This window comes from Netta rufina (genome assembly GCF_964035555.1).
Source record: "Netta rufina genome assembly, chromosome: 2".
Classification (NCBI taxonomy): Eukaryota; Metazoa; Chordata; class Aves; order Anseriformes; family Anatidae; genus Netta; species Netta rufina.
In genome coordinates, this window is record NC_140124.1 from 63,653,127 (window position 1) to 63,665,271 (window position 12,145).

General features: G+C 40.7%; 1 protein-coding gene across 2 annotated transcripts in view; it reads right to left on the reverse strand.

Moving 5' to 3' along the window:
• The window catches only part of LOC311206680 (solute carrier family 12 member 7-like), a gene marked incomplete at its 5' end in the record, with an annotated part of 85,998 nt that overhangs the window by 63,549 nt on the left and 10,304 nt on the right, over positions 1 to 12,145 (reverse strand). For both annotated transcript variants that reach the window (XM_084282230.1, XM_084282229.1), the window contains 2 exons: positions 4,961 to 5,083; positions 7,336 to 7,430. In XM_084282230.1, the coding sequence (XP_084138356.1) occupies positions 4,961 to 5,083; positions 7,336 to 7,430 (218 nt within the window). The remainder of the gene's footprint in view (positions 1 to 4,960; positions 5,084 to 7,335; positions 7,431 to 12,145) is intronic.

Below are 12,145 nucleotides of genomic sequence, written 5' to 3' on the forward strand. Positions count from 1 at the left end.
GGCCTTTTCTGTTGAAGCACTCAACTTTAAAACAGTACACAGTAGGTCTCCAGGTAAAGAAGTTACTCTTAAATCAAATCTCAGGCTGTGGTAAAAGCAGTCAACTTAGATTAGCAAGCAAGCATTGCAGTAAGTTTCCAAGTACTTAAAAGGACACAATGTCACTCAGACTATAACCAACGCGATTAAAAAAAGTTAATGTCTTTGTGCAAAATCAGTATTACTATCAATTCTATCAATTATCATGGAATGATAGAATAGGTAATGTTGAAAGAGACCTTCAAAGGTCATCTGATCAAACGCCACCTAAGACAGGTTGCCTGGGACCACTTAGAGACAGCTTTTCAAGATCTGCCAAGAGGGACACCCCACAACCACTCTGGGAGACCTGTGCCAGTGCTCTACCACCTGCACAGTAAAGAAGTGCTTCTTGATGTTAAGATAAAACTTCTTGTGTTCTAGTTTGTGACCACCACTGCTTCTTGTCCTGGCACTGAACATCACTGAAAATAGCATGGCTCTATCTTCATTGAGTCCTCCCTTCAGGTTTTTATATATGTTGATGAGATCCCTCCTAAGCTTCCTCTTCTCCAAGCTGAACACTTCCAACTCTCACTGTCCCTCCTCGTGGGAGAGGTGCTTCAATCCCCTATCATGCTGTTCTTACTACTTAACTATCATGTAATTTCAAACACTAAAGTGGGAAAAAAAATAAAAAACACCACTCGTACAAATCACACTTTCAAGCCACTATTTGGTGGAATACAAGTAAGTACACTGTTCATTTGGCCAGTCACTTCCAGATGGACTAATACTGTGCTGCATTAACAAAAACTCTGCAGCAGTGGGCTGGAGGACCGGGATCACACTGAGAACAGTGTGAATTACCGGTATTGGTTCTCATATGTCAAACTACGCCTTCAGATGAAAAGAGAAATGCAATAGAAACAAAACCAGACAAATAAAGAACAGCAAAAAGCTAAAGCTGGACTTTATTCCATGCCATTGCTCACTATTCCAGTATCAAATTCCTGTACCTGTCAAGTCTTAATGCAAACCGTTCTAGTGCAAATATTCAGGCATCATACTATGAAACTCTCCTCCATTCAAAGAAGTTCCAGGTACGGCCTTACTTTCAAACACCTTTTGATGTCTTCTGCAATGTGCTATTTTCCTTCTATTCCTTCAGTGGATTGCTCTATGACTTCAGAGGCAGGGAGGGATACTGAGAGGACCTGGAAAGGCCAGCTAATAAATACATGGCTGAGAGGCTGGCCATTACAGGAATTTATTTATTTTTTGATTCTGGCAAAGTTTACTTGGCACCTGGCCTGATGGCTGCTGATGGGTGCCATCTGTCTCAAAGGGGGAAATGGATCCTAGCCCAGGAGTTGCCAAGGCTCATTGAGAGGCCTTTAAACTAGGTACAAAGCAGGACAAGGAAGAAATGAGGCTCAAGAGAAATGAGCCTGGGGTAGCGATGCCAGGGTTGGGACACTGGTGCAACTGAAATGCATTTACACCAATGCACACAGCACGGGCAACAAACAGGAGGAGCTGGAAGCCATCGTGCAGCAGGCAAACTACGACCTACTTGCCATCACTGAAATGTAGTGGGACCACTCCCATGACTGGAGTGCCATGATGGGTGGCCATAAGCTCTTCAGAAGGGACAGGCAACAAAGGAGGAGCTGTGATGTGTCTATTAGAGTGTTTTGATGTTGTAGAGCTCAGGGTTGGGAATGATAAGGTAGAGTCCTTATGGGTTACGATCAGTGGATGGCCAACAAGGCAGACATCCTGCTGGGGGTCTGTTATAGACCAAACTAGAATAAAGAGACGGATGAGGCATTCTACAAGCAGCTGACAGAAGTCAAGCAATCACGAGCTCTTGTTCTCACAGGGGAATTCAACTTCCCAGACATATGCTGAAAATGCAATACAGCCCTGAGGAAGCAGTCCAGGAAGTTCCCAGAGAGTGTGGCAGACAGCTTCCTGATTCAGCTGGTCAGTGAGCCTACTGGGGGTTGTCCCACTAGACCTGCTGTTCACAGAGAAGGACTGGTGGGAGATGTGGTGGCTGGGAGCTGTCTTGGGCACAGTGACCATGCAACGGTAGTCTATTCTTGGTGAAGCTGGGAGATGAGGGGGAACATTTGTCAATAAAACAACAACAAAAAAAATCAGGAAGGCTAAAGCCCAGCACAAGCTCAGCCTGGCCATTACAGTTAAGGATAACAACAAATGTTTTTATAAATATATTAATGGCAAGAGGAGGGCCAAGAGAGAATCTCCATCCTTTACAGGATGCATGGGGGGGGAACATGACTGATGAGGATAAGGAAAGGGCTGAGGTTCTTAATGCCTTCTTTACATCTGTCTTTATTATTCAGACCAGTCAGGGTACTCAGTGTCCTGAACTGGAAGCTTGGGACAGGGAGCAGAAGAAACCCCCTGCAGTTCAGGTGGAAACAGACCTGTTGCTCCACCGGGACTGTCACAAGTCCATGGGGCCAGATGGGATCCACCTGAGGGTGCTGAGGAAGTTGGCAGATGTGATTGCTGGGCTACTTTTCATCATCTATCGGTGGTCATGGTCATCTAGAGAGATGCCAGATGACTGGAGAATTGCTAATGTGACACCCATCTTTAAGAAGGGTCATAAGGAGGACCTGGGGAACTACAGGTCTATCAGCCTGACCGCAGTGCCAGGAAAGGCGGTGGAACAGGTCATCTTGAATGCACACAGCATGTGCAGGACAACCAAGGGATCAGGCCCAGTCAGCATGGGTTCGTGAAAGGCAAGTCCTGCCCGACCAACCTCATTTGCCTCTATGACCGGGTGACCTGCCTGGTGGATGAGGGAAAGGCTATTGATGTAGTCTGCCTGACTTCAGCAAGGCCTTTGACATGGTCTCCCACAGTATTCTCCTGGAGAAGCTGGCAGCCCATGGCCTGGATTGGTACACTCTTTGCTGGGTTAAAAACTGGTTGGACAGCTGGGCCCAGGGAGTACTGGTGAATGGGGTGAAATCCAGCTGGTGACCAGTCACGGGTGGTGTTCCCCAGGGGTCAATGTTGGGGCCCACCCTCTTCAATATCTTTATTGATGATTTGGCTGAGGGAATTGAGTGCACCCTCAGTAAGTTTGCAGACGACACCAAGTTGGGGAGGAAGTGTCAATTCGCTGGAGGGTAGGGAGGCCCTGCAGAGGGACCTGGACAGGATGGGTCGATGGGCAGAGGCCAATGGGATGAGGTTCAACATGGCTGAGTGCCGGGTCCTGCACTTTGGCCACAACTACCCCATGCAGCACTACAGGCTTGGGGCAGAGTGGCTGGAAAGCTGTGCAGAGGAAAAGGATCTGGGGGTGTTGGTCGACGCTCGCCTGAACAAGCCAACCATGTGCCCAGGTGTCCAAGAAAGACAACAGCATGCTGGCTTGTATCAGGAACAGCATAGTCAGCAGGAACAGGAAGGTGATCGTCCCCCTGTACTCTGCTCTGGTGAGGCCGCACCTCGAGTACTGTGCTCAGCTTTGGGCCTCTCACTACAAGAAGGACATGGAGGCCCTGGAGCACGTCCAGAGATGGGCTACAAAACTGGTGAAGGGCCTGGAGCACAGGTCTTATGAGGAGCAGCTGAGGGAACTTGGGTTGTTTAGTCTGGAGAAGAGGAGGCTCAGGGGAGGCCTTAGTGCTCTCTACAACTACCTGAAAGGAAGCTGTGGGGAGCTGGGGGTCAGCCTCTTCTTGCAGATAACTAGAGACAGGACTAGACGGAATGGCCTCAAGTTGCACCAGGGGAGATTTAGTTTGGAAATTAGTAGACATTCCTTCACAGAAAGGGTAGTCAGATATTAGAATGGGTTGTCTAGGGAGGTGAGGAGTCACCATCCCTGGGAGTATTCAAGGAAAGATTGCATGTGTTGCTTCGGAACATGGTTTAGTGGGTGACATTGGTACTAAGGGGATGGTTGGACCAGATGATCTTAGAGGTCTTTTCCAACTTAATGATTCTATAATTATATGATTCTGTTCATTCTTATCCACTTTTACTTCTTCCTCCATAGCTCTGAATTAAAAAAAAAAAAAAAAAAACGGACAAAAAAAAAAAACTCACTAGCAGTCCCCCCCAGTCATACTGAAAGACAAGTAACTCAGTACTCTCCTTTTTCCTATACCTAGTTTTCATTCTGTGGTTCATTCTCCAAGCCCTGCCAATTCCACCTCATCGTTCCTGCTTGAATAGAAGTTTCTGTGATTTGTCAGGCTGCATGTTTTTTATCCAGGCTTTCTCCTTCTGAACTGCTTCCAACCTTTCGCAGAGGGATCAATCTAACTTTTTATTGCAGATTGACTAGGTTGCATATACTGCTTTCCTAGAGGTCTAGATAGGAATTTTGGGCATCCAGCAGACAACCCTCAGAGATTTTAGCTGTCACTTTCAAGCAAATATGTTTAGAAATGTGTTAAAGAGAGCCTTTCCCTCCTCTGAACACAGAAAATATAGAGCTACTCAAAAAACAAAACTGCTACCATATTAACAGAATTAAAAAGTGACTTTTTCCAAGTGTTCCTTCAATTTCAACCTGAGATAAAAAATAAAATGCATCATTAAACCAACAAAAGGAGAAAAATTCACATTGCATCCCCATCAAAGGTAGATAAAAATACTTATGTTCATGTAAGGATGGAAGGAAGAAGAAAAGAAGGGAAGAGGAAACAGGAATGCTTGCAGTGCTTGCTTTGAGTCCTAGTTTTACACATTTCATCTGGGACTTTTACAGCAAGTTCTTGCTAAAATATGATGCCAAGAACAACAAATTAAGAACAACAAATTATAACAACTCAATTTTAAGTACAGTATTATCAGTGTCCTGTTTTCAGGCATCCTTTGTTTTTTTTTTTAAACATCAATATTCATGATAATCTAGCCACAAAAAGAGAAGTTTAAATACCTTGACTTCTTTTCGCTTGGTGTCTTCATCTGCTTCATGTTCCACCACACCTTGAGTCAGATTCGTATAGTTTGCTAGTTTATTAAGAAGAGATGACACCATGGGATTGCTATCCATTTCCTCCTGTAGGGATTTTAAGACAACTGTATTCATTAAAAAGTTTAAGTCACGATTTTATGATGCTACTTCAAACAAACTCAGTGGGTTAGCCCTGACTAACTCAAATCCAGAATCTAGCATGACAAAAGACTAGTCATCTGTCAATCAAAAGAAAGTTCTAAATCTTTTTAGAAGTTCAATGCTACAAGGCTATATTGCTTTTTTTTAAAATAAATAAATAAATAAATAAATAAGCAAACAATCTTACAATATGCAGCCTGTAAAGCTAGAATACAAGGGAAATCTAGAGAACAGCCATTATTCTAAAAATTATAAGGGACAATGTTTATGGGATTGCACTAGCAGCATCAAGTCATTAGACACTAGCTAGATGTTAGAAAAAACACCTGAATAATTGCCTCTGATAATTCTCTCAAACACCAAATATCTTCAGATTTGAGGACCTCTCAGGAACCACAATTCTTAAGGATCATTCCCAAACCTACTGTTGTAGGCTTACAGATTTTTTATCTCAAAACATGCATACTACTTCCAAAGCATGCATTTGTTGAAAATACAGGCACGTATATTCTTATGACACGTAATTAAACATACGTAGCGTTACTTGACACAGAAGTCAGCCCATCTTTCTTCAGCCAAATATCTGCTACAAAACCAAAGCATGCTAAAAATAAAAATCCCAAAAGAAGCACATATAATAAAAGTATTCCAGGAAAACAGAACTAGGAAATTCAATCAAACATGCAAGATCAAACACTACGAGGTAGATGAGATTAGGATGGCAAACAGTAAGATATAAAAACGAAGGCATCTTTGCCTGAAGGCATTAAGTCATGATAATCACAGTCAACATACATTAACTTTTTTACTTTTGTATGAAATGTTACAAACAAGTCAACTGAAAACATGAGGCTAGGAAACATACAACAAAACACATGCTATGAAAAGATTGAACACTACATCAGCAATGGTGATGAAGTCACTAGAATGTTTTCAAGAAGACACTATAACAGCATGATCCATGATCTGAGATATGCAAAAGATAGTTTTCTTTATACCATCAGCTGAGGATTTAACATCAGGCAGTATTAAAAATAACTGATGCAAGCATATATTCAAAGTCAATTAGGGACAATGAAGAAAAAAGCAGCAAGTACAGAGATTTTATCAACACTGAGGAATACAGCGGCTGATTTGAACAACAGATAATTTGGGATATTAATGAGTTAAAAGTCTGAAGGAGAGAAATTCAGTGACTAAACTCGATCGTGGTTTCTGTCAAAAAACTATTTAAAAATTCTGTAAGTGACAAATAGACATTTAATGACTAACAACACTGATCTCTAGCACAATCTTCTCTAAGATTTAGTGAAAAGTAGTAAAATCAAGCATTCTGGTTATACAGAAGAAGGGAACTGAAACATGTCTTCTGTGCAAAGATATTTAGAAGAAAGAAGGGAGGAGCATAAGAGGAAGACAAGAACGGTGGCTTGAATGCAACAGCAAGATGAGCAAGCAACGTAACAAAGACCTTGTTTATCAAAGCACCAAAGCAAGACCAGTGAATGCTACTGAAGTAAAACTTAAGCTAAACTTACTGAAAGTACCATTTCAACGTGAAAACAGCACTTAAGTGTATCATATCAATATACTTTTTTTGCCCTGTAAATGATTGTAATTACTCAGTGAATTAAACAGGCATTAAACTTGCATTAAAAATCAGATGTTTATATTAGAAAGCATAAATACCTATGGTATGCTATACATTATAACTGGACAATATATTTAAGTCATGGCCTATCGCAGCTTATAGCTTTGCTTCCTTAAAAAGTATGTTTTTCCCCAGATCAACATAATATATTTCCCGATTCTTTTAGTACTTGATAATGCTTTGTTAAAACTACTAGATTAAACCTTTCAGCAGTTATCAACAACTAATTCATAGACAACCAATTTTAAATGCGAGAAGGCTCATCTTTCCTCTTCATAGCAATGCATACCAACATTTACCAGTTTTGCATATATAAACTAGAATATAGAAAAAAATGAGCTTTTTTTTTTTTATTACAGCATTCCAACCTGTTGAAATGTAATGTTTTTCCCACTAAATTTCCCACAGATTTTCCCCCACTATGCTAAATTTCAGAAAAAAGGGAGAGGGTTTTCCTTGTTTTCTATCTTACTACCACAACCTGAATTGAAGGTAACATATATTTTCTTTTGTAATATTTTATAAAAACAAACAAACAACTTACCTCAAAGAGAGCCATATTCTTTCCTTCATACTTATTTCCTCTGTCCATCTCCGCATTGTTAATAAATGGACTACTTTCCTTGGCAATCCCATCCCCTGCTGTAAAAGAAAACAACACAACAAGGTTTTAGCATAAAAGGGATGTTCAGAAGATACTGTTTTAAGAATATTCCAGAAAACAAATGGAACTAAAGTCAAATTGCTGCTTCAAAAAGAGGACAATGACAAATTATCTATCTTGACAAGGAATCATCATTCTGAAAAATCTACAGATCACTTGATGTAGCTATATTGTTTTAAAAAGAAATAATTAGTTTTTGTTGCTCCCACCCCCCCCCTTTTTTTTTTTTTTTTTTTTTTTGAAGTCTTAGATTTGCAAAAATGAAAGGGTTCCCAAGGGTTAGTTCAAGAAAGTCTGAGTCAGTTGCAGAGACTGTGTCCACATCTAAGGAAATAAAATTTAAAACTTAATTTAACAGAGTAACCTTTGTAGAGTATTTTGTCTTTTAAACTTCTACATATTATCACCTCTCTAGTTTACTTAAAATCTCTCTTTAATAGAACTTGACATAAACCTTTGGGGGATGTGGGGGTATATTAAGCTAGCCTAACTTTTCCATACGTTATTGACTCCAATTAAAAAAAAAAAAAACAAGAAAAGAAAAGAACAACACTTCTGTAGTGTTGAGGCAGGAATTTATGCAAAAAGCTACAAAATAATTATTTTTAGAAAAGCTGCAAAAGTTGTGGGGATCTAGGATTCTTGGGCTCTATATCTATGATTCTTCAATGAGACGTCATACTTAATCATTTCCTTACTGAAATATCGATCTCACAAAGCTGCAGATCCCCTGACCTGCTCTAAAACACCTTCTTAAAAATAAATAAATAAATAAAAATACAGCATCACTTCCCCTAGTTTCCAGCCCATACAATACAAGAGGAGTTACATGCTCGTAACTGTCACAACACTGGAATTCACAAATAGCCTCAAGTCCTTTGCTTGTGCTTTTTGGCCTTATATTTTGTTACAGCAACAACACTTACACAGTCCTTTCACCACATAATTAAAAAAAAAAAAGCTGGAGAACAAACTGTTCTTTTCTGTGTGTTCTCCACTCTATCCTTCCAGCGCACTTTTTTTCCCCACACAGTCCCAGAACAATGTTATTACTGAGATAGACACCAGAAGGCAGTCTCAGCACTTCAAGTACCATCCCGGTTGTAATAAGAGAAAAATAGATCTCAGTCCTTCAAGCAGATGAGACAGAATATCCTTCAGGAACGTTGTCAACCAGTCTTCATAGCTCCTTTAGATTTACAGTATCACAATACTTACTAGTATCAAGACAGAGAGATTCAAAAGATAGCTGTTGTCCATTAGGCCTCTAGAATTTATTCGATGGTCCAGAGAAGATTCATCCACAATCTACTGTTCTTATCTAGGATTCTACCATAATGTCCAGCTTTCATTTTTCTGTTTCTCTACTTAAGCTTGTATCATCCGTCCCACTGCTTCAAGTCCTACAACCTAAATAGTTCCCACTCCACTGACCAGCTACCAAGCTTGTGTGTAGGTTTGTTGTTTGGCTGTTGTTGTTGGGGAGGGGAGAACGAGGGGAGAAGCTTGTTTTGTGTGGTGTGCATTTTGTTGTTTTTTGTTTGTTTGCTTTTTACAGAGCATGATGGAATGTGCCAGTTTAGTACATGATTATCAGAGAAATTGGCATTTATCAGCTCTGTTGGACTCCTAGAGAACAGTTCAGTTAGTATTGCTATAGCCAATAAAAAGCAACTCTGTTCCCACTCAGATACATGCTGATTTCTTACATCTTCACACTAAGGCATACAAGGACTAAAACTTCTTAGTTTCTTAACAGAATTACTGGAGCATTATCTTCTTTCAGCTGCATTCCTTGAAATGACTAATGTTATTTATGCTAAAGTTTAAAAAAAATTTATTTCTTATACAGCCAATTCCTAAATTAAATAAACCTCTTCCATTGGATGAGATTTCTTAATACTTTTCTTGCTAAGCACTTCCATTAACTTTTCTTGTTTGGTGAGAGATGGTATCTGTACTTACTAGCTAAATATTAATACTTCCAAACCCTTTAGGAAGGAATAGTCTTCAAAAAAAAATAAGCTGGGGAATTTCAAGTACTGTTTTATCTTCATGCAGTGTGTAAAGTCAGAGTTACTACTCAGCAGCAATATTAGACTATACAAAGTATCAAAAGGGCAAGCTAATAATGTGAATCAGTATTCATAATTCTGTTACTAAGGAATATAGTTTTGTCTTACCAGTTCTGGAGATAAAATGAACACCTCAGCACTGCATTTTGAGTATTTAAAATTGTAGATAAGTGAATAGTAAAGTCCTCCGTTATATGCTTGGGATTCTTGGATTTGTTCCAGTAGGAAAGAGCTCATCATAGAGATCATCATCTCTAACAAACAAGTCCTGTCAAATGCACCTAGCAGACTTCAAATGTAAAAACAAAAACCTAGGGTTCATGCTCTTCATATCTTTTTTTTTTTTTTAAGCATTTCCAACTGACACTGCAACTCTTTTAAAGCTTTCCAATATTACTCTCTGATATAGTCTGTCACCGCCAGGCTTTATAGAAATCTCGTGGTGTTGGTTTTTTGTTTTTTTAAATACCCTGTACTCTCTTTTCATGTTTTGCCAATATTTATTTCATCATTTTCATTCTATTTGACATGGTCTTATTTGATCAGCATTATCTGTTTCAACAGTTTTTGTTGTTGGCTTTTTTTTTTTTTTTGACAAAAGACTGATGTTGAAAAGAGTAACTGCAAAAGTTTATTGACAAGTAGTCTCTTATTTCCAGTTTATTCACTATTCCTATGTTTATGAACAGCTTTTTACATGCTTTTCCCTTTGAAATTGCCTCAAACTCCCCTCTGGTGTGTGGAGGCAAGTTTTATATACGATAAAAACGATCGCTTCCAAAGTCTTAGATATTTGTCTAATGCGTGTGTCTTCTGGAATCCAGTTAAAGCTTACGCAGTGTGACTAGTACCTCTTGACACTTCCAGTTAAAGCACTCAAAAATCTGCATTTAGCATTGTTTGATTTGTGAATGGAATTCAAATATGATGGTTTCCAGGCATCATCTTAAACCTGGACCAGACTAGCAGTTCATCTGAGCCAGTAATTAATCTTGGAACACCACTGGTATTAGAAAGTAAAAATAAGAAAAGTAAAATAAACGTGTTTTGTTTTGTTTTTTATCTGTTTCATATGGTTTGACATGTTTCCTGGTTTTTATGACACACCAAAAAATACTGCTGATGTGACACTCTATTCCACCTTACGTAAGGTGTGCAACGCCTAAGCTTTAGAAATAACATATCCTCTGCTTCCCCCACCTCAGTTATATACTTTCTAAAAATTATCATCATTAATTTACTATGACAAGTTCACATACCATAGCACAGCTCCATGCTTACTGATGGACCAGTAGGTAAACAAACTAAAGCCACAACTAATGTACCTTTACTGGAAGTCTATCTGGTATTTGTTTATTTATGGGACATGCAAAGGCTATTCCTCCTAATTTTTACATCCACCTGTAGTGGGTTTACGTGGCAAGGGTTTGGTAACAGGGGGCCATAGGGGTGGCTTCTGTGAGAAGAATCTAGAAGCTGCCCCCATGTTAGTTAAGGGCCCCACTGCTGACCAGAGCTGAGCCAATAAGCGACGTTGTTTGCTCCTCTGTGAAAGCATATTTAAGACAGGGAAAAAAAACACTGCCACACAGCTGGGGGAGTGAGAGGAGTGAGGAACAGCCTTGCAGGCACCAAGGTCAGTGAAGAAGGAGGGGGAGAGGTGCTCCAGGCGCCGGAGCAGAAGTCCCCTGCGGCCTGTGGTAAGGACCACGGGGAAGCAGGCTGTCCCCCTGCAGCCCATGGAGTACCACGGTGGAGCAGGGTTCCATGCTGCAGCCCGTGGAGGTGACCACGGTGGAGCAGGTGGCCCTGCACCGACAGAGGCTGCCGCCTGTGGAAGACTCCTGCCAGAGCAGATTCCGGGCTGGACCTGTAGCCTGTGGAGAGGAGACCACGCAGGAGCAGGGGGTCTGGGGGGAGCTGCTGCCCACCCATGGGGGACCTGTGCTGGAGCAGTTTGCTCCTGGGGGATGGACCCCGTGGTACGGAGCCGTGTGGGAGCAGTGCTTGAAGAGCTGCTGCCTGTGGGCAGCCCCCGCAGGCTCAGTTCACTATGGACTGCATCCCCTGGGAGGGACCTCACAGCACAAGGGACGAGGATGACTGAGAAGGAGCAGCGGTGAAGAAGCACTATGGGCTGACCATAACCCCCATTTCACTGTTCCCCTACACCACTTGGGGAGGAGGAGGTAGAAAAGGAGAGAAAGGTGTTTTTGGTTTCTTTCCTTTGTTTCTCACTTCTCTAGCTTGTTAGTAATAGGCAATAAATCTTACTGTCTCCCTATGCTGAGTCTGTTTTGCCTGTCACAATAGTTACTGTGTGATCTCCCTGTCCTTATCTCAACCCTTAAGCCCTCTACCATCATATTTTCTCCCCATTCCTCTCTAGTACAATTAATGAGAAAAGCAACTATAGCTATTATAACAATCCAGCCCCCAAACCAATCTATCAGTTTTCCAATTGCAGATGCAATGTAACCCACACAAGTTATTACAAACTCGTAATAACTTAGGGTTGTGTTAGCCCAAAGTTCAGAACTGCCAAGGTCATCAGATAATTTCTCATTAACATTTCCAGGCACCAAACAAAACATATGTTTGAAATAAGTCTGCAT